Raw genomic sequence first — 27,014 nt, 5'->3', positions numbered from 1 at the left:
ATGCTGCATTGTTGCACGTTCGCATCTCTCAAAGACGTGCATGTGTACAGGCTACCGGCATGTAACGGCGATTTACCAATTTCTTTCCGCCGAGACAACCAGTTCTGGCAAAATATTCGGTGCGAACACGACCGAAAAAAAGGGCAAAAAAACGCTCGGATGTAATTAATAGGTTAAAAAAAAAGATACGCACGTCGAGGTGATGATGCTGTAGAAAGAGTAATTTATGCTTTTTACAGCTCTCGAAAGTAGTTTCTACGAATTTCTCGGAGGGTAGGGATTATTCTATGGTGGAGCTGCTCGCATTTTGTGTAGCTCATAAAAATTTCGTTTGGAAAATGATTTCAATATCGGGAAAAGTTGTTTGGAATGACCAACAATTTTCCTATAGTTTTGGTAAAATTGTTCAAAGTTCTAAAAAACAAAAATGATCCTGCAAAATGTTGCAAATTGGTTCAATGTATTTCAAAAAAATGTTCAGAACATGTAGAAAAAAATGTTTATGTTTTAAATGGTTCAAAATACTTCAAGTAAATAATCAAATGTTACAAAAAAATCGCTCTAAACTAAATGGAGTCAGAAATCGCGAATTAATCGATTTTTGGGGTTCGATCAATCGATTTCTCATCATGATCGATTTTTGATGGGAAGATCTATTTTTGAATTTTCATTAGTTATTTTTAATTTTGAACATGTTTGATCATATGAGATCGAAAATCGTAAATAAATCGAATTTGGAATTCGATAAATCGATTTTTGGAATTCGATAAATCGATTTTTGATCCTGACATTTGTTTTGTGAACTAAAATTGATTTTTTCGTTTCGAACATGATCGATCAATATGGGGTCAGAAATCGCAAATTAACCGATTTTCAGGGTTCGATCAATCGATTTTTCATCGTAATCGATTTTTAATGAGAAAGTGCGTTTTTGAATTTCAAGACTGAAATATTATTTGTAATTTCGAACACCTATGTTTGATCTTTTTGATCTTATGTGATCGAAAATCGTGTAGAAATCGATTTTTGGAATTCGATAAATCGATTTTTGATTCTAAAATCTGTTTTGGGGGCTAAAATTGATTTTTTTCGTTTCGAATATGATTGATCATATGGGGTCAGAAGTCGCAAAATAATCGATTTTCGGAGTTCGATCAATCGATTTTTCATCATAATCGATTTTTAATGAGAATGACAATTTTTGAATTTCGAGATTGAAATTTATTCTCAATTTTGAATTTATGTTTGATCATATGAGATCGAAAATCGCGAACGAATCGATTTTTTGGAATTCGATTAATCGATTTCTGATCCCGAAGTTTGTTTTTTCAGGCTCGAATTGATTTTTTCGTTTCGAATAAATACTTAAATGTAAGAAACAGTTTTACCTGAAGATTCGAAAAAACTTTAATCTTTTGAACAACAGTTTTGAATTTTGAACAAATTTCCATTTTTTTCTCAATTTTGAGAGTTTTTATCATTTTTTTCACAATTTTTATAGATTTTTTTACTTATTCAATTTCTGAACTACTTTTTGAAATGTTCCTTTTAATGCAAAATGTGAACAGTTTTTTCGATGTTTCGAACGACTGTTCTGAGTTTTGAGGGATTCTTTTCCAAATTTGGAATAATTGTTCAAAAGTTTGAACTGTTTTGGATTTTAATTAATTCTTTAATATTTTTGGAACCATTTTAAGCTGTTAACAATTTTTTCAAACTTGGAAAATTTTCCTAAATTTGGAACTAGTAATCAGAGAAAGTTGGAAAAAGGGTATGGGGTTGGAAAAATTTTGATATTGAAATTATCCTGGTTGTGTATAGCTCCAAGAAATCCTTAAACAAATCCCTGTCTTGTGATCTGTCCTTTTTGTCACTGCTGCCCTCGATCTGTGTGCAGAATTTGCAGTAGGTATCTGCGTGTTAGAAAGAGAACGTGTTATTGTAATTTTTGGTGTCATTGTTGTTGACGCACACACATCGGAATATTGTTAAAAAGCTGCGCAGCAGAGTACAGTGACGAGATGAAGGAGATTTTTATATAAAGATCGCGGGAGCGAAGAGAGTATGAAAAAAAAAGATAGTCGTGTAGGTTAGGATATTGCTATGTGGAAGCTTCCAGCTGTGAATCTAAGTGCATTTTCTTTTGTGATCGAATTTACCATTTTAATGTAGCTATTGCATAGTATCACACCAGGTGTTTACCCTGCTCGCGTATACTACGTGCCCCCTTGCCGCAGCAGCACGATGCCCAAGGTGCGCTAAGATCGCGCTCTGGGTCCTCTCATTGTCTATTTATCGTTTATTCTTCGCCATATTACACTTATATAGTACGAGTACCTACGTTTCAGAAGAACGAAGCACAACAACCCAACCAGCTTTATATGTATAAGATGATTCGATATATTTTTTCCTAATACAAACGACGCCAAAGACGAGCACGAAATCACATCTATGGCGATAAATTTCGCCATCAGACCCGACCCTTCCTTCGCACACATAAGACGTAAAAGAAAGTTGGGTACTTAATGCATTTTCAATTTTGAGAAAAAAAACATCTCATATCAAGTCTATATACATAGAGAAGACTAAAGGGAAAGAGAAGAAGAAGAAAAAAACGCATGTACTCGTACGTAGTACTATACTCTTGTACTACGAGTACAATAAACGTTTTACATGATAGGCAATTTCCGCATTTCGGTAAATGTGAATTTTAAATGGGCCAACTGAGCAATAGAGCAACGTTTTACAGAAATTGCCTATTACAACCAGCCTCCCGCGTCCTTCACCTTTTTACAATTTTGATAGCTTTAAAGCAAAACTTGCGCTATGAATTTAAAGTATCTGTTTATAACAGATTTCACTCCCCTGCAGTAGTTAAACGCATATTTTCACCAAAGCCGAGTACTATACACGAGTACATTCGCTCTACCTACACATCCCTGCACGCCACCGACCGACATATTTAAATAATTGATATTTAATTTTCTGCCACTCGCTGCACCGTATAATAATTGAATTTCTCGTTTTATACTTCTCCGGCGTTAATTTTTTATCGCCGAAGGAAAGGGGATGCTGGCTCGAGCCTTTCTCGTAATGACGATTTATCGCTTTTATATCGCGTATATATAACTTTGTTAACGAGAGTGCCTCTTATACTCGTACTTATACGTATACTAAATGCATATCCGAATTATACGTACTCTGTTCTGCGAGAACCGGCCAAAGATTTTAAATTAAGTTTACGCCTAGCCAGCTGCGCGTTTTGGTGAATTTCATTTCGATGCCTGCGCTACAGCGTTCTAAAGATGTAATACAATTAACGTTATGAATAGTAGATTACGTTGCTGGTGTATTTTTTACACTCGAGGATGTAGAATTAGAGTAACTCGATGGGATTACTCGTAAACAAGAGGTTTAAGCTTCAAATTAAACGAGGATTTGGATTCAGCGTGCTTTGGAATGTAGAAATCGATATGCTGGATGATTTTTTATCACTTTTTGAAAATTACCCCCCACTCACCCCCACCCCTTTTGTATAAGAGTTGAGATACCATTTTACTGGGTGAGCTTATCTCAAATCAGAGTTTTTTTTTTTGCCATACTCAATTGAACTCCTAGATCACTCCATGAATCTCAGAAAGTCGATAGATGCGAATATGTCCTGATGAGGGCGTTAAGGGGTGGGCAGGAGAGGGGGTAAGGGGATGAAAAGTGATAAAAAATCGACCTGTATATCGATTTCATGGTTTTCAAGGGCGCCGATGACGATTTCGTTGATATTTTTCTGATTTCTGTACAATTTACCCCTCCCCTCACTTCATAACCGCTTATATTGGCTTCAACACATGCAATTTCCATAAGTTAATGAGCTTCACTTGTGAACGAAATGTTTAAGCGTAAAATTGACCAAATATATGAATTCAGCGTGCTTTGGAACCTTGAAATCGATATGCATGACGATTTTTTTATCATTTTTTGCAATTTGCACCCCCTTCATCCCCACCCCTTTTGTATAAGTCATGGTTTTGCAGAGTGAAGTTGTCTAAAATTTTCTCATAAAAAAGTGCTGATTTAGTGGCTCATTATACCACTGTGTTATTTCAAGGATCGTATAGAACTGTTAGATGTAGTTGTGTTTGGGTGGGGATGATGAGTGGTGGGGGAAAGAGGGGGTAAGGGATGAAAATCGACTCGTATGTCGATTTCATGGTTTTCGGGGGCGCTGATGACGAATCTGCGAGTATTTTTTCAATTACTGGTCGTTTTACCCCTCCCCTCACTCTATGACACTTTAATTTCGCTCCAAAACATACTATTTTCACATATTCTCGAGCTTTACTGTTGAACGAATGATTTTATAGCAAAATCAATCGGAAGATTTGGATTTAGCGTATTTTGGAACTTTTAGCCCAATATCCCCTCTCTCACCACAGTAATCCATCCCATCAAAACGAATCCAACAGAAAAAAAGAACCAGAGGAAGGCTACACCAATACTAATCACAATAATCGACCATACAAATCCACATTCTATGTAAGATTATTACGTTTCGTGAAAAGACGAAAGGTACTCGAATTTTATGCAAGAAAAATGGTACCTAAAAGAAAAGCAGAAAAACCCAACCAATATTCAAATATTTCCCTCGTGTACATAGACGACTGCACGATTCACATATAGTATAGGTATACCTGCTTCTGCTCCCTTATAGTACATGGTATATATAGTAAAAAATAGTGTAGCGAGTTGGAAGGTGTGTACTTCGACTTTATCCCCTGGGGAGGAGAAAACTTCCTACCTATATACCTATAAGCCTTCTTCGAAAAGCGTGCAAAAAAATAATACTCATCGTATTCTAATGGATTGCTTCATATATAATGCATAGTTCACTTCACGTTATACGTGTCAATCATATTTTCTTCAACAGCTTCGTAACCATCATACCACCAAAAAACCCACAACTACCTTACACATATGGGGAACAAAAAACCACCCCTTATGGAGAAAAAAAAACCAAACCAAGGAGAAAGCAAATAGTCGATAGCTAGACCAAAATCACCTTCACAATTACACTTTGTAGTATGTTACCTTTCTGTATACCTATAGTACGTAGTGTTTTCCTAGAGGTGGAATTTTGCTCGTGCCTTGTACATGTACACACAAAAACATTCATTAACATTTCAGGAAGTCAGGTAATAGTCTCGAGCGAGTTGGCGTTTATTTTGCGCGCAACTTCTTGACATCCAGCTCCACGTTTTCCATTATATATCGTAAATAATTGTCACCCTTTCTCGGCTGCTTATTCAAATCCCTTTTCGCCTGCAGCATCATCTTGCAAACCAAAATCTTATACACCTCCGCCACACTTGTACCTATTCCTGATGCTGTATCCACCTCGTGTATGATAACACCTTTACCTATATGTATTGTGTATGCTCACAACGTGAGCTGTTTAGTTCTCGAATCCACCCGTGACGTAATTTCCTACCCCGTCATCTTACCCCCTTTTTTTCCACGGTGACGTATACGACACGTATATATACGTAAGTGAAAGCAAACAAGACACGCATCCTTAATATTCGCACTTCCGCTTTTACCTTTTAGGCTTTTCGGCTTTTCTTCGCGGCATCGAAATGAAAAACCACCGTATACCCTGCTAGCACCTCTTCACTACCCCTATTCAACGATGAGAAAAGCCTTCCACAAATGATATGACTTGAAAAGTGCGTCTCTTTTGTTTCGTGTCGCGCGACTCGTTCCATTTTCCCTTTTCTGTCTACCGCACGATGAACAATGCGAGATCGAAAATTTTGTTGCCCAGTTATCTCGTACTTGGATCTTCTTTCCTTCTTTCATTTATGCAGCAGCTAATAACCGCAAAACTACAATGTCGGATTTGGGTTTTTTGACAACGACGACGAACAGGATGGTGACTTTTAAAAGCGCGTATAATCGATACGCGTGACGATACTTTTAATCGTGCTTTTGTACATCCCCATGTACTTTGCTTCTTCAAATACACGAAAGACCCCCTTGTAATAATTGTATTATACACGTCCTTTTTCCATTCTTTGATGAAAAGTTTATCGTGGAATGATTTCACGCCAAATCTGAGCTGAAATTATTCCTACCATTTTGTGATGAGCGTGCATTTTACACGGACTTGAGGCATACTCGCAGAAATCAGTGAGAGAGGTAAGGCTGAAGAGAGCAGGACAGCTCTATCTATAGAAAATTAACGCTTTTGTTTTTAACACACTTTAAAGCCATGGAATCGATATACATAATGATTTTTAAAACTATTTACTAAATTAAAATTAGTAATTCTCACTTTAAAAAGAACATTGATACCTAAGTTTCATTGAAAATATTTTTTGTGATTTTCACTAAAAAATGAGTAACCTTCACTTGAAAAAGTAGTATTTTTCAGTAAAAAATTAGTAATTTACTTTGAAAAAAATAGTATTTTTCATTAGAAAAAAATGAGTATTTTTCACTAGAAAAAATCAGAAGGTAATTCTCACTAAGAAAAATTATGATTTTTCACTGAAAAAAAAAGTTGGTTAATTCCTACCAAAAAAATTAATTTTACTATGAAAAAGAAATGATTTTCACTAAAAAATTAGCAACACTGAAAAAATTAGGAAGTTTCACTAAAAAATTAGTAATTTTCACTAAAAAAAAATGAGTAATTTTCACTACAAAAAATTAGTAATTTTCACTAAAACAAAATTAGTAATTTTCACTACAAAAATGAGTAATTTTTACTACAAAAATTAGTAATTTTCACTAATTTTTTTTAGTAATTTTCACTAAAAAAAATGAGTAATTTTCAATAAAAAAATTAGTAATTTTCACTAAAAAAATGAGTAATTTTCACTGAAAAATTAGTAATTTTCACTAAAAAATTAGTAATTCTCACTAATAATTAATAATTTTCACTAAAAAAAAATTGGTAATGTTCACTGAATTTTCAAACAGTAATTTTCACTACAAAAAAAATGGTAATTTTCACTAGAAAAAATTAGTAGGTAATTCTCACTAAGAAAAATGATGATTTTTCACTCACAAAAAAGTTGGTTAATTCCTACCAAAAAAATTAATTTTACTAAGTATGAAAAAGAAATGATTTTCACTAAAAAATTACCATTTTTCAGAATAAAAAATATGAGTAATCGTCATTAAAAAAATTAGTAATTTACACTAAAAAATTAGTAATTTTCACTTAAAAAATTAGTAACACTAAAAAAATTAAGAAGTTTCACTAAAAATTAGCAATTTTCACTACAAAAAATTTGCAATTTTCACTAAAAAAAAAAAATAAAATAGTATGTAATTTATTTCACTAAAAAAATTAGTAATGTTCACTAAATTTTTAAAAAGTAATTTTCACTAAAAAAAATATGGTAATTTTCACTGGAAAAAATAAGTGATTTTCACTAAAAAGGAATTAGGAATTTTCACTGAAAAAATGAGAATTTTTCACTGAAAAAAAATCAGTGATTTTCACTTTAAAATGTAATTTTACCCTGAAAAATGTGTAGTAATTCACTCAAAAAATAAGCATTTTTCACTAAAAATTTATTCATTTTGGCTAAAAAAAATTGATGGTTTTCACTAAAAGATGGAAAATGGATAATTTTAACTGAAAAATGGGTATCAGTAAATCTCGCAAAAAGAATTAGTAATTTTCACTAAAAAAAAAGGTGATAATTTATGAATAATTTTCACTAGAAAAATTTGATAATTTTCATTCAAAAAATGAGAGTGTTTCGCTTGAAAAATTAGTAATTTTCTCTAATTTCAAGGATTTCCAAGCAGACCAGCCACGTTGATTTTTTTGAAATTCTTTTTCGATCAACTTTCACTGCATAGCCTGTCATCCCCCCCCCTCCACCCCGTCCAGGATAAATCAACGTGCAATTCTCCTTTTTAAAATTTTGTTAAAAATAAAAATTAGAAACGATTCGGTTACATCGTTTAACCCTCCTCCCTACTTATCACCCTTCCATCCCTCGATATCGCCAAAATTCGACCAAACACAAATTTTACTTCGAACGAAATCAAAAATCAAAACCACTACAAGCTATTGTAACATTTAATAGATCTGATTATGGAAGTGACGACTCGAATATAATAAAAAACCAAAGGTAACAGAGACCGGGGGGGGGGTCAGTAGGCAGGCACATTAGTCATTCCGACGATGTCTTTGCACTTCATTTCTTTATTTTCAAACTGACACCGATGATACGAGATCACGAGATATTCATCGATATATAAAAAAAATCTCTCTAAAAGAAAAAAAAAATATATCAGAAGACGCGATAATCAGATGAAATAGGCGGGTCAACCTTATACATAGAGGCATCGACGACGATGGCAGATTTCGGATATAATGAAATCATAATAACGAGTATAACATCGATAATAAATCGAACGCGGATCTCATTAATTGGTGAATTTTTCCAACACGTAGACGATATCAAAGTTGCGATCATCATAACCGGTTAACCCTTTGGCGGACAATAAAACTCGATGTTGGTAGCTCGTGTATTTTCGGTAGGCAATAGGCAGCAGCACGTTGTGTAAAAATTCCAAATATTTCGAATATTATGGCAACGTGCTGTTTAAATTAGTTGCCACCGAATATGCCCAGGCACCGTGAAACGTTTAACATTGTGAATAAATGTTCGAAGCGGAGCTGTAAAATGTTTGAAATTTAATTGTTCGAATAATTTACGGGCTCGTGGTGATGATGGTGACCGAAAGAACGACTGTTCCAAAAATACGTCGGTAATTAAATCAGCAGTCGAGATGATGGGTTCGGTTTCGAGTTATAGGAACGAAATTTTAGCCAACCGTGTCTTCTTATAGAGAGATATTTCGGCACAGTAATGAGTGTGAAGTGAAATAAGTAATGAGAAAACGAACGTGATCTTCGATACATTTGAGCCGGATACTCGTAGTATGTTGTGTCCGTCAAAGGGCCAGCAAATATTCGCTAAAGCTGGTTCACTGTTCACTCGTCGTAATGTGCTGATGGTTTTAAAGAGGTTTTTGGTCGTCGCGTCGTCGTTGATGATGATAATCGACCTCTGTATCTATGTGTTTTTCGAGTCCCTGCCCCCCTCCCTGTGGCCCCTGCCCAGGTACATGCAGGTTCGTCGAATGGATGGTTACTTATAAGTATATTATATTATATAGAAGAAACATTCATTTTCTCGAGGTCATTAGAATAAAAACATTTCCACATTGAACTTGTCTAAATCCATTAGTGAGAAATTGAGGAATGACGAGATGGACGATTTAAATCTTAATAGGATATACGAAATGGTGGATGGCGCGCGATACACAAACACAACAATATCTCGTATATAGTGAGCGAGAGTGAGTGAGCCATAGATATACGAGTACGTGAAAAAGAAAAGAGTTAACGAAGAGGAACAACAGCGAGACCGAATGTATCAGAGACGATGAAGGGAGTGAGTGAAAAAAACCGAAATATCAGATCATTAGCACTAGACCATTTACGTCTAGAGAGGAGAGAATTCATCCTACGCTACTTAATTTAATCACACATACGTTGGTACGATACATTAGAACCGGTCGTTCGTCTGTGAGCACTCTCTGGGCACAGCAGATCTAACAACATCTCCTCCTCACATCGCGCCGTAATTACCGTTTAATTTATTCGTATAATTACGAAAAAGAAAAAAAAAATTCATCGCTAGGCCCTTCAATTAAGTACGTATTAAAACCCGCTGCTTCATTAATTTCCAAAGTACTAGATTAATCTCCGATTCTTTTACTGGGTTTCTCTTCATCCTTAGACTGACTAGGGATTTGCTCGAATTGCTGGTATGGCCAAGATCCTGGACAAAATTCACGTGAAACTACCTCATGGGCCGTATCCAATTCCGCGAATTGTCTTTTCTTCTGTTTTTCTCTCTTTTTTTTTGACAAACTGTCAAAAATCTTATTGAAAAGCTAGCCAGGGCGATGAGGTAAATGGTGAAGCAGACAGACCGTCTCCGGGTATATCTACCTGAGGAACGGTGCTCTCTTCTAGCGTTTTGTTGTATTGTTATAGAATATATAAGAAAGAACGTAGAACGTGCGCCTGTATCAAATTCTCCGCCATCCACAGCAGCATAAATACAGTATGGTCCTCCACATCTCTCCACACACACACACACATATATGTATAAGTACGCAGAATGGTAGGTACATGGTACTATAACGGATCTGCTGCATACACCAGCAATACAGCAAATACCTGCCAGGTATACCGTTTGTTCGACACTACGACGCTATTTCATGGTACTTTTGCTCGAGCAGCGCGAATTCTCTCTGGTCTGATCTCAGAGCTGTGCGACTCTTTTGCCTTGCCCAGCCACTGTATGAGTATACTATAACGTTTTCACAGCATTAACAATCTATAATACGAGTACGGAGACCTATTTTCATCGTGATTACGCGTGCAAATACGATCATGTGCTATTTTTCTTTGGCATATGTGTGAGCTGCGTCCTCGTGTACCTACAAGTATATGGTACTGACAATGTGAGAGACTGATGGTTACATCATGCTGGCGAAGACCAGACTTGCGGGTGTCTTTGACTTCACGAAACCGGTCGTATCGTTTAATCGAATCGATCAGAGACATCGCAGATGGACTCGTATCTTCTATTTGACCAAGTCGAGAGTCTGTATGGTTGAGGAGAATTTTCACTCGATGAGAGAGCCAAAACTACGATTTACTCGAACGAGACACTTTTTTGAAATCTAAAGACTGTTCTTCGGGAAAACATCAAATTTATTGCCGAAAATGATGAAGAGGGAACAGGGAAGTTGATGAATGTGGATTTTCGATTCACCTACTTTATTTTATGATTTTAATGGTTTTGAAAGAAATCTGAAAAAAGTTTAGAGTACATGAAATCATTAATATTCAATGATTTTTTCTCTCAATTTCGAAGTCAAAGAAGGCGTGAGTATTTTTATTCTTGAAATTTTTCATAATTGAAAGTATATAGGTCAATAGATAGAAAGATAAGAGATAAATCAAATGAAAGATTTGTCAGAATGTTTTTCGGTTTTGCAGAGTGTTCAACAATTCTGCTTACTCAGCTTTCCCTAAATAATTAAGATCTTCTTCTGCATTTGCTTCTTTCCAGCCCCCCTGCCCCTTGCCAAAAAAATGACTACATAGATAAGTCACATTTTTTGTCAAAATTTATACAAAATTCTACATTTTGCCAACACTTTCTGAAAAATGTTGAACTTTTGGCAGAAATTGCAGTAAAATTCTGCTGTTTTGCAAGAAATTAGGAAAAAGTCTTTCTTTTGAACAAAATAGCAGAAAAATGTGTTTTTTTTTCAAAAATTTCAAAAAAGTTTTTTATTGAACCAAATTTTTAAAAAAGCCTTGTTTTGAAACCAACATTGCTCAAAAATTCCAAATTTTCGCTAAAAATTGCAAAAAAAATCTTTCGAAAAAAATCAAAATAATATACTTAGCAAAAAAATTTTTGTAAAAATTTTTAATAAAGCCATTTTTTGAGAACCAAAATTGCAAAAAATTCATGTTTGCTCAAAATTGCAAATAAGTGTTTTTTTTTTGCTAAAAATTGCTAAAAAAAAAAGTGTTTTTTATTCAAAAAGAAAGTGAAATAGCAAATTCTAAAAATTTTTAAAAAACTCTTTTTTAAAACCAACATTGCAAAAAAACTTCCATTTTTGCTAAAAATGGCAAAAAAGTGTTTTTTTTCGAAAGAAAAGATCAAAATTGCAAAAAAATCTTGATTTTTTCCAAAAAATTGAAAAAAAGCTCTTTTATGAAACAAAAGTCATGTTTTAAGCTCAATATTGCTTAAAAAAAAAAAAAAACATAATATTTATGCTGATATTGCCCAAAAATTGCAAAACTGTTATGCTTTTTTAACCAAACGTTGCAAAAAATCTTTTTTTGAGTGCAAAATTGTAAAAAGTCTTGCTTTGTTCCACAAATAATTGCAAAGAAATCTTTTTAATTTTTACTCAAAAATTACAAAAAAGCCCTGCTTTTTTTCAAAATGTTGCAATAAGTAAACATTTTTTCTAATTCTTTTTAAAATTCGCCAAAAAAGGCGGGCTTTTCCCAAAATTTACAAAAAAGGATTGTTTTTTTGGTAAAAATTACAAAAACGATATTTTTCAAGTCTAAAATTGAAAATAGTGCTGATTTTTTTAGAAAAAAATGGCTTAAAATAGTTTTTTTTTTTTGGGAAATTTTTTTGTGCCCACCAAAAATCTTGAAAGAAACCGTTTTTTTTTTCTTCAAAAAATTCCAAACAAGTTTTGTTTTTTTGTCAAAAATTACAAAAAACAGCTTCTTTCAAAGCAAAATGGCAAAATTATTACAAAAAAAAAACGCAGCTGCAAATCCCAATAAAACATTAAAAAAGTCTTTTTTCAACCAAACTTGCAAAAAAAATTATTTTTTAATCAAAACCAAAATTGCAACAAAAATCGTTTTTCAAACCAACATCGTAAAAAAATCCTTCTTTTTTCTCAAAAAAATATGCAAAAAAGACCTACTTCTTTGAGAATTTTGAAAAAAAAACTGTTTTCTCAAAAATTTGAGAAAAAATTCCTGCTTTTTGTGTTTTTTTCCCAACGATTGATAGAAGTTCTGATTTTTTACCAAAAAATTTTTTGGTGCTGTTTTTTGCTGAAAATTGCGAAGAAGTCCTACTTTTTGTCAACATTTTGACCCAGAAAAATTCCGACTTCAGTCAATTTTGACTCTACTCTTCCTTCCTTTCTTTCTTTCTTTCTTTCCAATTAAAACAAAATTGTAAAAATTTCGTTTAAAAATTTTGATTTTCCGAGATGATCCTGTTGCTGTTAACTGTTTTATTTTAGCTTAGGAGATCCTCCTCCCCCCCCCCTTTCAACCATCTCAAACCAATTTGCATTAAAATAAAATAATAAGAGAACTCTTCGTTTTGTGTTCAGAAAATGTGGAAATTTCGTTTGAAAACTCGTCAAAAATTGGAAGAAAATGGAAATTTTGTTTCTTCGAATGAAAAAAGATTACCTATACCTACCTGTGAGTCCTCCTACGAGTAACTTCTCCTTTTCTCTCCTCAGCTTTTCATCCCTGACGATGCCATTTCAATTTGATCTATCGAGCCGAAATTCGTTCATGATTTCAGAGTTCTTCCCCCCCCTTCCTCCTCCTTATTAAAATTACCAATTCAACACGAAATGTTATCAAATCCGATCCAAATGATTTTCAAATAGAAAAATTATTTATTACGTTTGTACGAGTATATAAAAGAGAACTCGTAAAAGGCGATGAGACCCTTCTGTATGGCACTATAACAGCTTAATGAACTGTTTGAGTGTCAAATAAAACTACTAAATAGCTCTATTAAAAAGATATGTATACGTAGTATACGATGGCATACTACGCTCTATTTCCCCTCTCAGCCCCTTCCTGACCATAAATATCGAATGACACCGAATACTATGTACAAGTACGTATACGTATATGAACCTATGTATAGCCTACGACGACTCCTGCATCATATCACCATTCAAAACAGTGAGTTTGAGAAACCTGTAACCGCACGAAATTTTTCAATACTCTATACCATAATACATATCGAAAGTGAAATTTAGTCCATAGTTTACTGAAGTTTGGAAAACCCTGATCGGTAATACCATCCAACGAGTACCTACACATATTCCTATATTATGCTAAAGGACGTGAACAGAAGTCTCTCTCTCTGTACGATGGTATACTAAATTCGAAGGGTTACAATTCCTCACACATGACAATAGTGTTTTACACAGCTTGTGTTTTGTTGTTGGAGAGAACAAATATATCAAACAGGATGTGCTTAATTTAGGTTGCGCCATACGATAATTTGTGAACATTTTATCCATCGATGTTTGTTCACGGTGTTTCGGAAATAAAACTTTACCAAGTACACGAAGCTCTCCATAGCATAGCTCTCTCATAATATTATGTACTAGAAGCACTCTAGTTGATAATATTACGTATATAGGCGAGAAAACTGGCGCGTGAGTAGGAAATTTCAGGCTTCAGTATCGTCATCTTGTCCCCCCCCCCCCCTCTCTCTGTGTGTGAGTGATATCGTAAGGTAGTTGCCAGAAATATCAACGAAATTGAAGAAGAAAAAAAAAAGGATGAAGAAAAAAATCAGAAAAAAATTATCTTTGGCGCCAGACACTCGTGTCGATTGTTTGCTCGTCCTCGTCGTCGTGGTGGAGTTGGTTTTTTTCATTTTTTTCTTCATACGTACTCGTAATCGTATATGTATGGTTTTTTTTATTTGAGCCAGAGAATACGGAAATATCGAGTGGTGCTTATGGCTGGGAATATGCTGCGATGCCCTGTGTTATCAGAACCGTAATGTTTGGTTTACCAGTGTCAATAGAAGATAACAGAATCCACAGTAGCGAGTTTATACTTAGGTAGATTAATAGGCTCGAACTATACAAGTCAGTCAGAGAGCTCACAAGTCACAACACAGATTTGCGAGATGGTCGATTAGCCTACTGTGTGTATTTGAGGGGGCAGGGGGGGGCTCGAGGGGGTCCGGAGGTATTAAAATTTTATTTCGTGTGACATGGAAACCTGTTTCTGAGTTGGTCGTCTCACCTTTGGTGGAAAAAAAGGTATAAATGGTGTGGCTGTGAGCTAGACGTACGAGTACTTAGGTTTTTTATACTTATATGTAGCGTTAAAAACGTCGTAAAACACATTTCAGGGTGATGAGGTTAATAAGATGATGAATTAGGGTCTGGTTACGTCACGTTATTATGGGTTCGAATATGGCGCGAATACGACGCTATATAGTTTTATGACGTCATACCAGCACGCGTCTAAGGGTATCAATTTCATTAGGGAAAAAACCAACTATCGTGATACGTTCGCAATGGTTTCCTAAAGTTTATAAGGTTACCAGAGCCAGTGCCATGTGCCAATGGTCAGATGTATGATGTGATAATTAGCTATACGTATACGTGTGTGCTGCGATGACAGTTCAGTTTCGTGATCAACTCTAATTCTATTAGATAAATAAAGTCTCACCACTCTTGTCAGCAATCTTTTAAGAGTTATTTTGAGAATTTTTTTCTTTCAATTCTGGATGATCCACGATGCAATATTTCAATCCACGAGATTATTTTTTATCAAGTTTTTTTCCAAAAAGTATATAGGTAGGTGAAGGACGAAGGTGTATAAGAAATAGAAAGAAGAAAATTCTCGCGATACGCTCGATGCGTATCAAAATGTTACGATTTTAACCCTATATATAAAATACTTACTAGTTGAAGGGGAGCTCGCTAGCTCCTTGGAGACTGTGTTAACACATTCGACGTGTCGTCTTCGCAGAGCCCCTATACTGTTTTTTTAATTATTAATTCGTTTCGTTTACGCGTCCTTATAGTATATATATAAGTTGCGGTAATTGATTTTATATACTTATAAACTCGTCGTCGACTTTTTATACTGATGTGTTTTTTGTTTTGTTTTTTGTGCATTGCAGAGGCCGCCTTCGTCTTCGTTATCGTACGGAGGACACGGAAATGATGACGTTAGATCTCCTGGCTCGGGTGGTACGCCCGGACCTTTATCTCAACCTCCAAGTTCCCAAGCATTAGATCACAGCGATCCAGGTAAGATTTTTGCATTCGTATTTTAAATCGTTTTTGGGTGATTTATTTTAAAGCCACAGCCACAGGAAGGAGGGGGAGGGGGTGATTGGTGTGTTTGGAAGTTTGGGGAGTTGGAGGGGGGAGGGAGGGATTGAGGGAAGAAAAAGTGGATGAAATGATGTCTGAATTCATCAAAATTACCTGTACAAAAAATGATCGATTGTTTTGAACAAATTTTTGGTTTTGACGAAAAAAATTATGAGAACCAAAGTTGCAGAAAATTGAATTTTGAATCGTTTTTATTCTGTTGGAGATATGTAAGTATTGGCAAAAAAAAAAATAAAAAATAAAAAAAATAAGGAGAAAAAAGGAAGTAAAAGTAAATTTGAAAAAACTGAAATTTGAAGTAGGAAACTCAACACTCGAAATTTTAAGTCATCTTGCAAGCTGAACGAAGGGGTTTGCCACAAAAACAATAGGATCAAAGTTGTGGGAAATCAATAATTTTGAATCGTTTTCATCCTCAACGTTTTTTTGAGCTTCATCTTCGAAATATCTGAAAAAAAATTAATCTCGTCAAAAATTACTGAAGATTGTCGTTTTTTTTTTGTTTTTTTTTTGAAAATTCCAAAAAAAAGTGCCCAGAAGTCTCGTTTTTTTTTTTGAAAAATTGCCAAATAGTCTCACTTTTTGCAAAAAATTCTCTTTTATTTTCAAAAAGTGTCACTTTTTAGCCAATATAATTACCAAAAAGTCACATTTTTCATTAAATTTGTCAATGTCTTATTTTTTTTGGCAAAAATTCACAAAAATTTTCAATGTTTACAAGAATTGAAGTTTTGCTGGTTTTTTTTTGCTAAATAAATTGTCAAAGTTGAACTTTTTGCCAAAAACAGTGAAAAATTTCGTCGTTTGTTAAAATTGCAAAAAAATTCTGTTTTTTGACCAAAATCATTTTTTTTTCAAAAAATTGCAAAAAAGATTCTTTTTTTTGATGAAATGATCAAAATTTCGTTTTCTGCCAAAAATAGTAAAAAATTTCGCCGTTTGTCAAAATTGCAAAAAAATTCAATTTTTTGACCAAAATTTTTGAAAATTTTTGTTTTTTTTTCAATTTTGCAAAAATATTTGCTTTTTAAAAAAAAATTATAGAATTTTTTTTTTAAAATTTATTGAATTTTTTTTTCAAAAATTTGCTAAAAAAAGCTTCTTTTTTGCTGAATTATCAAAATTCTGTTTTCTGCCAAAAATGGTAAAAAATTTCAACGTTGGTTAAAATTACAAAAAATCTAGTTTTTTGACCAAATTTTTTAAAAATTTTCGTTTTTTTCAATTTTGCAAAAATTTTGGCTTTTTGAAAAAACTGTATAGAAAAATGTTTGTTTTTTTCAAAAAGTTTCTAAAAAGCCTCTTTTTCTGCTGAAACTATCAAAGTTTTGTTTTCTGCCAAAAAATAATAAAAAGTTTCGCATTTTGCTGAAATTGCTAAAAAGTTTAGTGTTTTTTTTCAAAAATTCCTAAAAATTGTTGCTTTTTAAAAAAATGTTCAAAAAACCAACTTTTTTTCAACATTTTTTCGAAAGTCTCAACTTTTTGTTAGAAATTTCTGTAAAATGTTGCCTATGCTACCTAAAATTGTGCAAGTTTTGCGTACTGTAAAAAAATTCCAAATAGTTGTGTTTTTTGCTAAAATTATCAAAGTCTTGCTTTTTCCAAAAATTTGCAAAAAAGTTTCGCATTTTGGTCGGAAATTTGCAAAATAGTCTTATTTTTTGGTAAAAATAATACCTAATTGCGAAATTGTGTTCAAAATTGTCAAAAAGTTCTTCTTTTGGCTAAAATGGTTAAAATTTCAATCTATATAATTTCATTTTAAGATTTCAATTGAAATGATTCATTTCAATTTTTTTTACATTGATTTTAATTAGAATTTTGTGTTGTTTTTTTTCTGATTATCTTTGTCACATTAAAAAGTTTTGCTCACGTTTTGCAACTTTTTTGGTTACCTTCTGTTGTTGACTTTTTTTTTGGGGGGGGGGGTTGAATAGGCCTTCGAGCTCTGTTAAGCTTACTTGAAGAAAAAAAAAACTGAAAATTGTAAAATTAGAACAAAAGTCTGAAAATGTTGAGTTGCTTTGGCTGTAAGTTGAACAAAGGATTTTTTTCAAGTCAAAAATAATAAGGACTAATGTTGTGGATTTTTTCTTTCTAAAAGGCTTCATTTACGAGAAATTTTCAGAAAAATTGAAAAAACTGAAATTCGAAATGAGATGCTCAAAACTTCGAGATGCTGTGGAAGTTCGAAGAACGGTTTTATGACAAAAATAATGAGAACTAAAGCTGTAGACAATCAAATTTCCAATCATTTTCACCTCATTAATTTTTTTTTAGGTGGCTTCATTTCGAGTTATTTTCAAAAAATTGCTAAATTTTAAAATTCTGAAAATTATCAAGCGTTGTAGAAGCTCAAGGAAGGGTTTTACAAAAAAAATGACAATTATCAGATTTCTGGAAAATAAAATTTTCAATAATCTCAATGCGGTGGGTTTTGCGCCAGGAGGCTCCAATTTCGACATTTTTTCGCAGAAAACTGCAAGTTTTCGATATTGAAAATCAGATGCTCTAAACATGAGGCGTTTTGAAAGCTAAATCAAGAGTTTTGAGACAAAAATGGTGCCTAAAAGCCAAAAAGTTGTAAAAAAATCAATTTCCTATCTTCTCAATGGCATCAGTTTTGTCTCAAAAGAGGCTCCATTTTCTAAATATTCGCCAAAAACTGAAAAACTTCAACCATTAGATCATCAAAGATCCTCCAATCTTTCAAAAAAATCACTTCTGATCTTAAAAATTCAATTCCTGCAACGACAACGAGTAACGATTGCCTATATTTAAATCCACATATGAGAAATAAATTTACAGATTTACTTATCGACAATCACAATATCTACTCACTATACTCATCATCATCATCATCATCACCTAAACACACATATTTCTACATATACCATATAACTTAAACGTGTGGGTTGCTTAACGAATCGGAATCGCTCGCGCAACAATGACCTAAATAATAATTAATTTCATCTCGTAGACGTACATAAACATCTATACGTACATATAGGAGAGAAAAAAAGTAGGCAAAAAATCACAAAAGATATCTAGCCAAGGTTGAGGTACCTAGAACTACTCGTACTCCAACCTTGAGCAATCAGATTGAAAAATTTTTCCGAAAAACTACTCTTTTCTATGGCTCAAGGGCGTTTTCAAACATAACACAATAAAAAGGAGAAAAAAATTCATCTCGAAACGTTTACGGTGCGTTAAGTATACCTACCTATATGTACGAGTGAGTGAAAAAAAAAACGCTTTATTCCCGTTAACAATAAGATTAATAAATGGTAAATAGAGAGAGGTACCTATTCGCGCGGTATCCTATCTACCTGCATAATATACTCGCTCGAATCTCTCAAATATCGGCCATATTTTCGTACCAGGAAGGGAAGGTCGTAAGGTTCAGCATCAGCTTCTTGTATTATTTATTTAAAATCTGAAACTAATCCCACCGCGTTCTGTATATGAAACAGTTACTCGAATTACAATAGCGCCGAACCAGTTGGGGTTTTTGGGCTATTTCAACACTGGCTGAAGAGTAGAGAGGGGGGTTACTTCGGTATATATTGGTAATACCAATACTCGTACTACCTTGAAGAATAAATGCATCGTGTACCTTTTACTATACTATAGGTATTAATATCCATACAACCGCAAATTTCATACCCCTATGTACCTTTATATGCTTCGGTTTGAACAGTGAACGGCGCATCTTCAGTGACGTGTAAAAAAAAAGACCATACGAAGTACAAACGAACCCGATTCGTGGCTCGATGGGTGGTTCAAATAACATATCGCGGTAGGGTGCAGCGGATTGCAACTGTGTGCATAATAAATACCTATACGTGTACCACGTGAGCCTCACTGAGCCATTCACAGCGTCCATCATAGAGGTGAAAAAGAAAAAACCTCCGACTGTAGTTTTTTGTCACAACAACGTCCCCCCCCCCCTCCTCACCCTTCGAGCCCAGTTAATTTAACCGGTTGCCCAGCGACACTTTACTCAGCGTCAGCCCTTATTGTGTAAAAAAAATACCATTCTAGGCAGCCTATATAAGACGTAATAAAAGCTAATAAACACGAGGAAAAAAAAATACTCTACAATGGATTCTTTCAACCCTTTCTTTGTAGTAAAAAAATGTTAACTTATTAGCTTTGTTTTTGTTTAGTCACCCTTTTAAGATAAGCTCGTGTCTGAGATCACCTTATACTTACTATTTTCTTTAATGATGGGCGCACTTATCTGGTACTTTTACCCCCTCCCCCTCCTCCTCCGCCACCGTCGATCTTTTACGTCAACTCCCAAGACTTGTATATAAGGGTAATTTCACTCTCTCTCTAGCTCGTATTCGCTAATTAATGTTTTTTCGGCAGCGTAGTATTCGCCGCATTCGTTGTTCGTTGCTTTTCAATTAAACAGTTTATTTATCCTCGAATTATTTTTTACGCGTTCGCGTTATCTGTCTTCTCTATTTTTCTCCTTTTTTTCCTGCTCGTAGCAGAGAAAAGGAGAACCCGAGATAGAAAAAATTCAGATAACGATGAGTTTTTTTTTTTTTTTTTACTCCTTCTCTTATTCGTGGGAATGAAATTAAAAATAGAAGACAAAAAAAGAACACTTAAAAAAGAAGGGTTCGCTTTCTTATCTCAACTCTTTATGTACGAGGTTTTTTTTTCCAGAGTGATTTTTTTTCTCTCCTTTCGTCGTGTCTTGGTGTGCTTTATACGTACTGTTTGCTCCCTTTTCTGGTTCGAGATAACGTTGGTTTTTTGAAGAGAAGAGAAGAGGAAATTTAGTTTACTTATTCGAGCGATTGAATTGAAAAATTTCCGAAATTTTCGTCGCTTTGTTATCCTACACACTTTGGAGAAGAAACAAAAAAACGCCTGATTGAATTCGAGTGTCTGTATTGGGTCTTTTTTCATGTATGAGATCTTCGAAATGAATATGAAAGCATTGAAATAGACTAAGCATCTTTTCTATACTATTTTTCACGGATCGTAGGAGATGTTCTGAATTGAGAGAGAATGCTCCCTCTTCTTCGTACACATGAAACCATCATCATCATCATCATCATCCCTGTCGAACACTAGGAATAGATGTTTCGTCCTGCTTCTGTAAATTTTTTCAAAATACAAAAATCAAATTAATCCACTTTTGAGACGAAATTTCATCCCTCCTCTTGCCCCTCTCCCAAAAAAGAAAACCATCGAAGTGAAAGAAATTTCAGCTCGAAAATTTTCGCACAGGTACGTTCGAATATGACCAGGAGAAGTTGGAGGGAGGAGGGGGGAGGTCACGAAGCTCCTATATTAAGCGATGAAATTCGTTTTTTAATAAATTTTAAATTTTTATACGTGTTTTCGAGAGCGAATTTTCGTGCTGTTGGTAAATCTCCTAGGGAGCTCGAATACACACGAAGTGAGATATTTATTATTATTATGTGATATATTATGGGTAACATCGTACGGAGAATATTTTAGTATATACTACTCGTAGGTAAATTGGATGCTAGAATATCGTTTTTCTACAGTGCAATGCGATTTTTCATCTTGCACTAAAAATTTGTACGAGTACTTGGACCGGAAAGACGACGAAAATGGGTTTGTTTCCGATATGAAATGTCTCGTTTTACGGTTTTTTTGTCTTTTTTTTTAAGTGTGTGTAACATTTTGCTCATCGTGAAGTACTTAATGATAATTCGTTTTATTTGAAAATTTTTATTGTAATTGAGGTGTGATTTTTTGAGGATGAGGAGGAGGAGGAGAATGTATTCGAAAATTTTCTGAAATGAATTTTGAGTCATTTTTGATGGATTGATGAGGGGGGGGGGGAGGTTGGATGTGAAAATTTTCAAAAAGTAATGTCATGTCGATGATTTTTAAAAAAAATCTACTTGTTCTGAAATAAATTCAAAAAATTAACACCTCACACTCTTTGATCTGAACGAAATGTAGTGGGAATACCCTCTACATTGGCGCCCAACGTGGGGCGCCAATGTAGAGAGTTGCTGATAATTGTCGCTCTTCTGCAAACAAATTCCAAAAAATCTGTCTTTTTCGATAAAAATTTCCCAAAAGTCTCTCTTTTCTGTCAGAAATTGCCAAAAGTTCCTATTAATAACATTTCTCGTTGCATTTTTCACCTAAAATTGCGAAAAAAAAGTCTCTTTTCTTTTGACGACAATAATTGTCAAAAGTTTCCTACAATTTTCACTTTTCATCAAAAATTTCCAAAAGCGTTACTTTTTTGCTGAAAATTGCTAAAAACCCCTGCAATGTTTTGCTAAAGTTTAAAAAGTCTTGCTCTCGGTCAAAAAATGGTGAAAACTCTCGCCTTTGGTCAAAATTTCCAAAAAGTATCGTTTTTTCCAAAAACTGCTTAAAATTTTAGCTGCTTTGCAAAAAATTCCAAAAAGTGTTTTATTCTCAAAAAAAAGTGCAAAATTGTCTCGTTTTCTTTCTAAAAATTGCTAAAAAGCTCTCCCTAATTGTTTTGAAATTGTCAAGATCTTTGTTTTTTTTTTGCAAAAAATTTCCAAAAAGTCTCATTTTTTTCAAACATTGCTCAAAATTTTCGAGTTTTTTTTTCAAAAGTTATCCAAAAGTTTGTTTTTTTTCCTAGAAATTTTTATTTTTCCAAATTTTCGAGTTTTTTTTTCAAAAGCTATCCAAAAGTTTGTTATTTTACAAAAAATTGCCAAAAAGTTTGCTTCTGCTTTACCAACAAATTCTTGAAAATTTTGCTTTTTTACAAAAAATTCCAAAAAGTTTTTCATTTTTTTAAAACGTGTCCAAAAGTCTCCAAAGAAATCCTCGCCATCTTTTTTTGAATTTGTCAAAAACTTGTTTTTTTTTGCGAAAAATTGCCAAAAAGTCTCGGGTTTTTCCAAAAACTTTCTAAAATTTTCGTTTTCTTCTTAGAAATTGCTGAAAAACTTTAAATTCTCAAAATCTTGTGTTTTTTTTGTCAAGAATTGCCAAAAGTCTCGGTTTTTATCAAAATTGGCAAATATTTCCAAAAATGCCTCGCTTTTTTGCTGAAAGTTGTCAAAAGGTCTCATTTTTTTCCCAAAAATTAAGCGTTGTTGCATCAAGTTGACAAAATGCCCTGCTTTTTTTCTACGTATAAAAATGTCAAAATTTTGCATTTTTTCAAAACCTGCTTGAAATTTTTCCTCTTTTTTCAAAAAGTTTTGTACTTTGCTAATTTCTCGAAGCCTTGTTTTGAACTAAAAATCACCCAAAGCTTTTACTTCTTTACCAAAAATGTCAAATAAACCCAATTTTTTCTGGAAATTTTCGAAAAAACGTCACTTTTTAATCAAAAATTGCCAAAAGCGATGTCATTTGTTAGAATTAACAACGTCTGGTCTCACTTTCTGCTAAAAATAAAAAAATTCATTCATTTTTCCAAAATTTGCCCAATCTTGCAATTTTTCCATGACATTTGCAAAAAGTCCTGCTTTTTACGAAAATCGCCAGTCTCGCTCCTCGTCGAAAAATCATCGATCAACTTTTCCTAAAAAAATTTTACATTTTCACGAGAATGTTTTTAAAATTCGTTATTGAAAACAATTTTTTTGTATTTTTCAAAGTTTCAAAAATTCGCCAAAAATCCAAAAATGATCTCGAGCTCATTAAATTTCAGTCACAACTGTTTCGTTCTAGCTCTGTTTAGTTCAAAATCGAAAATGGTGAGTTCAAAAAATTCCCTCGTCTGCATTTCACTCTTCTTCAAAGCTCACTGAAAAGTTGATAAAATCCAACCCACCCTTCGAAAGCTTTCATCGAAACACAAATCAGGCAACACTGCATTGGCGTCCATATATTTCCTTTTCCTTTTCCTTTTTTTTTATTTCATTTTCTCGCTGTTTAAGCATATAATATGTAGCATAGTGGACGGGTTAATCAAAAAGTAGCGATCAAATCCGCCCATTTGCTCTTGTCCTAGGCTCGGTATTGATCGGCAGCTTTCCCGAATGGTAGGTATATTAAGTATTCTTAAAGCTCGCCGAAAAGGGTGTTCACGATCCGCCCATAAATCCAATCTAAACGCAATAAATTACCAGACGTGTTGACAAATTGTCATGTACACGGCGGGTAATAAACTTGAGAGAGAAAAAAACACACACACACACGAACCGACACACGAAATTGTTTTCTCATTTGAAAAATTGATTCGTTTATTTGCCTCGGTTGTCCACAATAATAATAATAATATGATCCATCGAGTATCTATCTATCTATCTGCCTCGTCCACCGTCCAACTGTGCATAACTTTATTGTGTATGATAGGAAGGGAAGGGAAGGGAAGGGGTGCTCGATATATGTATGTATTTTGATACATCGTGATGAGCTCGCAAGTACGATAAAGAAAAAGAAGAAGAAGAAAGGTTAAATCTACAAAGTGTAGGTATTTGTACGAGGAGCCAAAAAAAGAAGAAAAAAAATGGTTACACCAGACCTCGCGACCATGGCGCCTGTATTTCAACAAGTTTACTGTATAAACGTTGAGAGCACTTCATGTCACTTGAGAAAATAGTTGAAGAGGCGCATCCCCTTGTCCTCTTCAACTCTCGAATGGCTTAACTTGTATATTTTTTCTCCTTCGTCACTATAGCATAGCATATAGCGTAGCATAACCGGTCAGCCGCGATAATGTACCCATTATTGATACTTGTTCAGCTAACAATAACATACTGAACAGCCCTTTAAACCTATGTAATTTCACCCTTGTAATTTAAACTTTTTTTCTCTTTTTCTTCTTCTTCTTCAACTCCTCTTTACTTTAAACTCTTTACAAACGCTTAATTATTATTGTAAGCTTATACGTATGTACAAATTATGATAAGATGGGTGACGATGACGATGATTATGATGATGATGAGGCCAAGAGGTGTGTGTTGTATTTTTTTATTATTAATCTTATTTTCACGATGCGCATGTGCGACTATACGATGCGGATTATTTTTCACGCGCTTGTGGAATTTTTTGTGTTTATTTTTCGCTTTTGCTTTTCCTTCCTATATACCGGTGGTTTTTTTTTTCTTATTCGATTGTGTATGGTTTAACAGTGTTTCGTGAAGAATGCATGAAATAGAGAAATATTCCCACCACTGACAGGTAACGACGACCTGTGCTGTGCACGTTGCCCGCTACCGTGTATTTCGTATCGTATGTGCTACAGGGGTTCCCAAAAATCACTCGCAGGTGTGGGCAGTGAACCGGACGAGGGTCTGAGGTGGGTGTTAGGGACATTTTCCAGGTTGAGGGGAAGAGGGGGATGAGAATATGATCGGGATGTGGCTCGATGAGTGGTGGAAAATTGAAGGTGAACTCAAAAAATGAAAATGGAATGTTGGTCGAAGTTGAGCTGATGGATTTTCAAAATGAATGGGAAAAAATGACCAAAAATTGGGCAGAAAATAGCTACTTTATTAGACTGAAAAAATTGCTGAAAATAGAATTTTCAATTTTCTGCAGAATATATTCTATTAAGTAAATGGCGAAAGAGAGAGCATTTTCGAAAAAAACAGTTATTTTTCTGCTCCAGCCCCTGCTCAGCCTGGTTTTGGAAAAATTGCCCAATTCCAAAAAACAATATTTGAGATTTTGTTTCGACCTAGGCCATTGGCATTTAAATCCAAGAATCATTTCTGAACCTGAAGAAATATTTTAGAACGAAGTGGTGCCAATTTTCTTGATCATTATTGCCAATTTCAAAGAAATCCAGAAGAATAGCCAAAAACTTGACAAATTTTCTCGATCTGAAGCTGCCAAAAATTAATTTCCATGTCTTCTGAAGGAGTTTTGAAATTCTGGGGAAATCTAAAATCGTGCCGGAGGCTCCAGAACGGCTCGCAATGGTGAAGTTTGGATAGAGGTGGGGAGGGGGTGGTTGGTTTTGAGCGAGATTAAGCCTTTTGTGTAAATTCCGAAAATTTCTCTGTGAAAAAGAAATTTTGAATTTTTATTTCCTTCAGATACTCTGGTCAAAAAAGGTGTCCTCCTGGAAATCAGGCCAAATGTCGATGGATTAGTTAAATAGGTCGAGGATAGACTATAACTCAATTTTCAGCTGGCCAAATCAATTTTTACGCATTTTGGAAAAAATTTTTAATTCTGGAGAAATCGAAAATCGCACTGGAAGCTCCAGAATGGCTCGAAATGGTGGATTTTGGATTTGAGAGGTTAGTTTTAGACCAGACAAAGGCTATTGTGCAAATTTCAAAAATTTCCCACCAAAATGGACAATTTTTGAATTTTTGAACATTTTTTATAAAAAAAATATTCTGGTCAAAAAACGAACTCGAAGTGACCTCTTGAAAATTGTACCAAAAGGTGTCAATGAACTCGTTAAATAGCTCGAAAATGAGCCACAATCCGATTTTTTGCCCTCCCCCCCCGCATAAATCGATTTTCAGACCTTCTGGAAAAATTTTAAAAACTCTGGAGAAATCAAAATTCGTGCCTGGAGCTCCAAAATAGTTCGAAATAGTTAAATTTGGATTTAGCAGGTTGGTTTCAGGCAAGACAAAACCATTCGTAAAAATTTCAAAAATATTCCCAAGAAATGAAATTTTTGATTTTTTGAATTTTTTTCAACCCCCCCCCCCTTCATATGATGTTTTTGCCTGGAAATCGAGTCAAATGGGATTAAACTCGTTTAATTATAGTCAATAATACTCCACGACTCCATTTTTAGCTGCTCAAATTGATTTTCACGTCATTCTGGAGAAATTGAAAATCGTGCTGGAGGCTCCAGAATGACTCAAAATTGGTAAAATTTCGATTTGAGTGGTTTGTTTCGGACAAGACAAGTCCATCTTTGCAAATTTCAAAAAATTTTCCTGCGAGGATAAAATTTATGGCGTTGTAAATTTTTTCCTTAAGTAGATTCGCTTAAAAAAATCCTACTTGAGATGTTCTGCTGGAAATGTGCTCAAATTTGAATAAATCCTTCAAACAGGTTTAGGATAAGACACAAGTCGATTCTTAGCTGCCTGAAATAATTTCCATCCTTTCTGGAAAAATTTTCGAAATTTTTGGAGGAATCGAAAATTGGGCTGGAGGCTCCAGAATAACCAGAAATGGTGAAATTTGGTTCAGGGAGATTGATGTTAGATTCAGGACTTATTTTCATCATTTTTACTCAATAAAATTTTCAACAAAAAAATTCTCCAGTATAATTTAATCCCCCCCCCCCATTGAATTTTCAAAAATTTTCAAAA

At 34.1% G+C, this 27,014-nt stretch overlaps 1 protein-coding gene across 4 annotated transcripts in view; it reads left to right on the top strand.

Annotated features, from left to right (window-relative positions):
* The window catches only part of hth (homothorax), a 329,596-nt gene that overhangs the window by 154,115 nt on the left and 148,467 nt on the right, over positions 1 to 27,014 (top strand). For all 4 annotated transcript variants that reach the window (XM_065366196.1, XM_065366195.1, XM_065366194.1 and 1 more), the window contains exon 7: positions 15,561 to 15,690. In XM_065366196.1, coding sequence (XP_065222268.1) covers positions 15,561 to 15,690 — 130 coding nt within the window. The remainder of the gene's footprint in view (positions 1 to 15,560; positions 15,691 to 27,014) is intronic.

The sequence above is a fragment of the Planococcus citri genome, chromosome 5, assembly GCF_950023065.1.
Source record: "Planococcus citri chromosome 5, ihPlaCitr1.1, whole genome shotgun sequence".
Lineage (NCBI taxonomy): Eukaryota > Metazoa > Arthropoda > Insecta > Hemiptera > Pseudococcidae > Planococcus > Planococcus citri.
The sequence above is the reverse complement of the archived record's forward strand: the minus strand, read 5'-3'. Positions and strand labels throughout refer to the sequence as shown.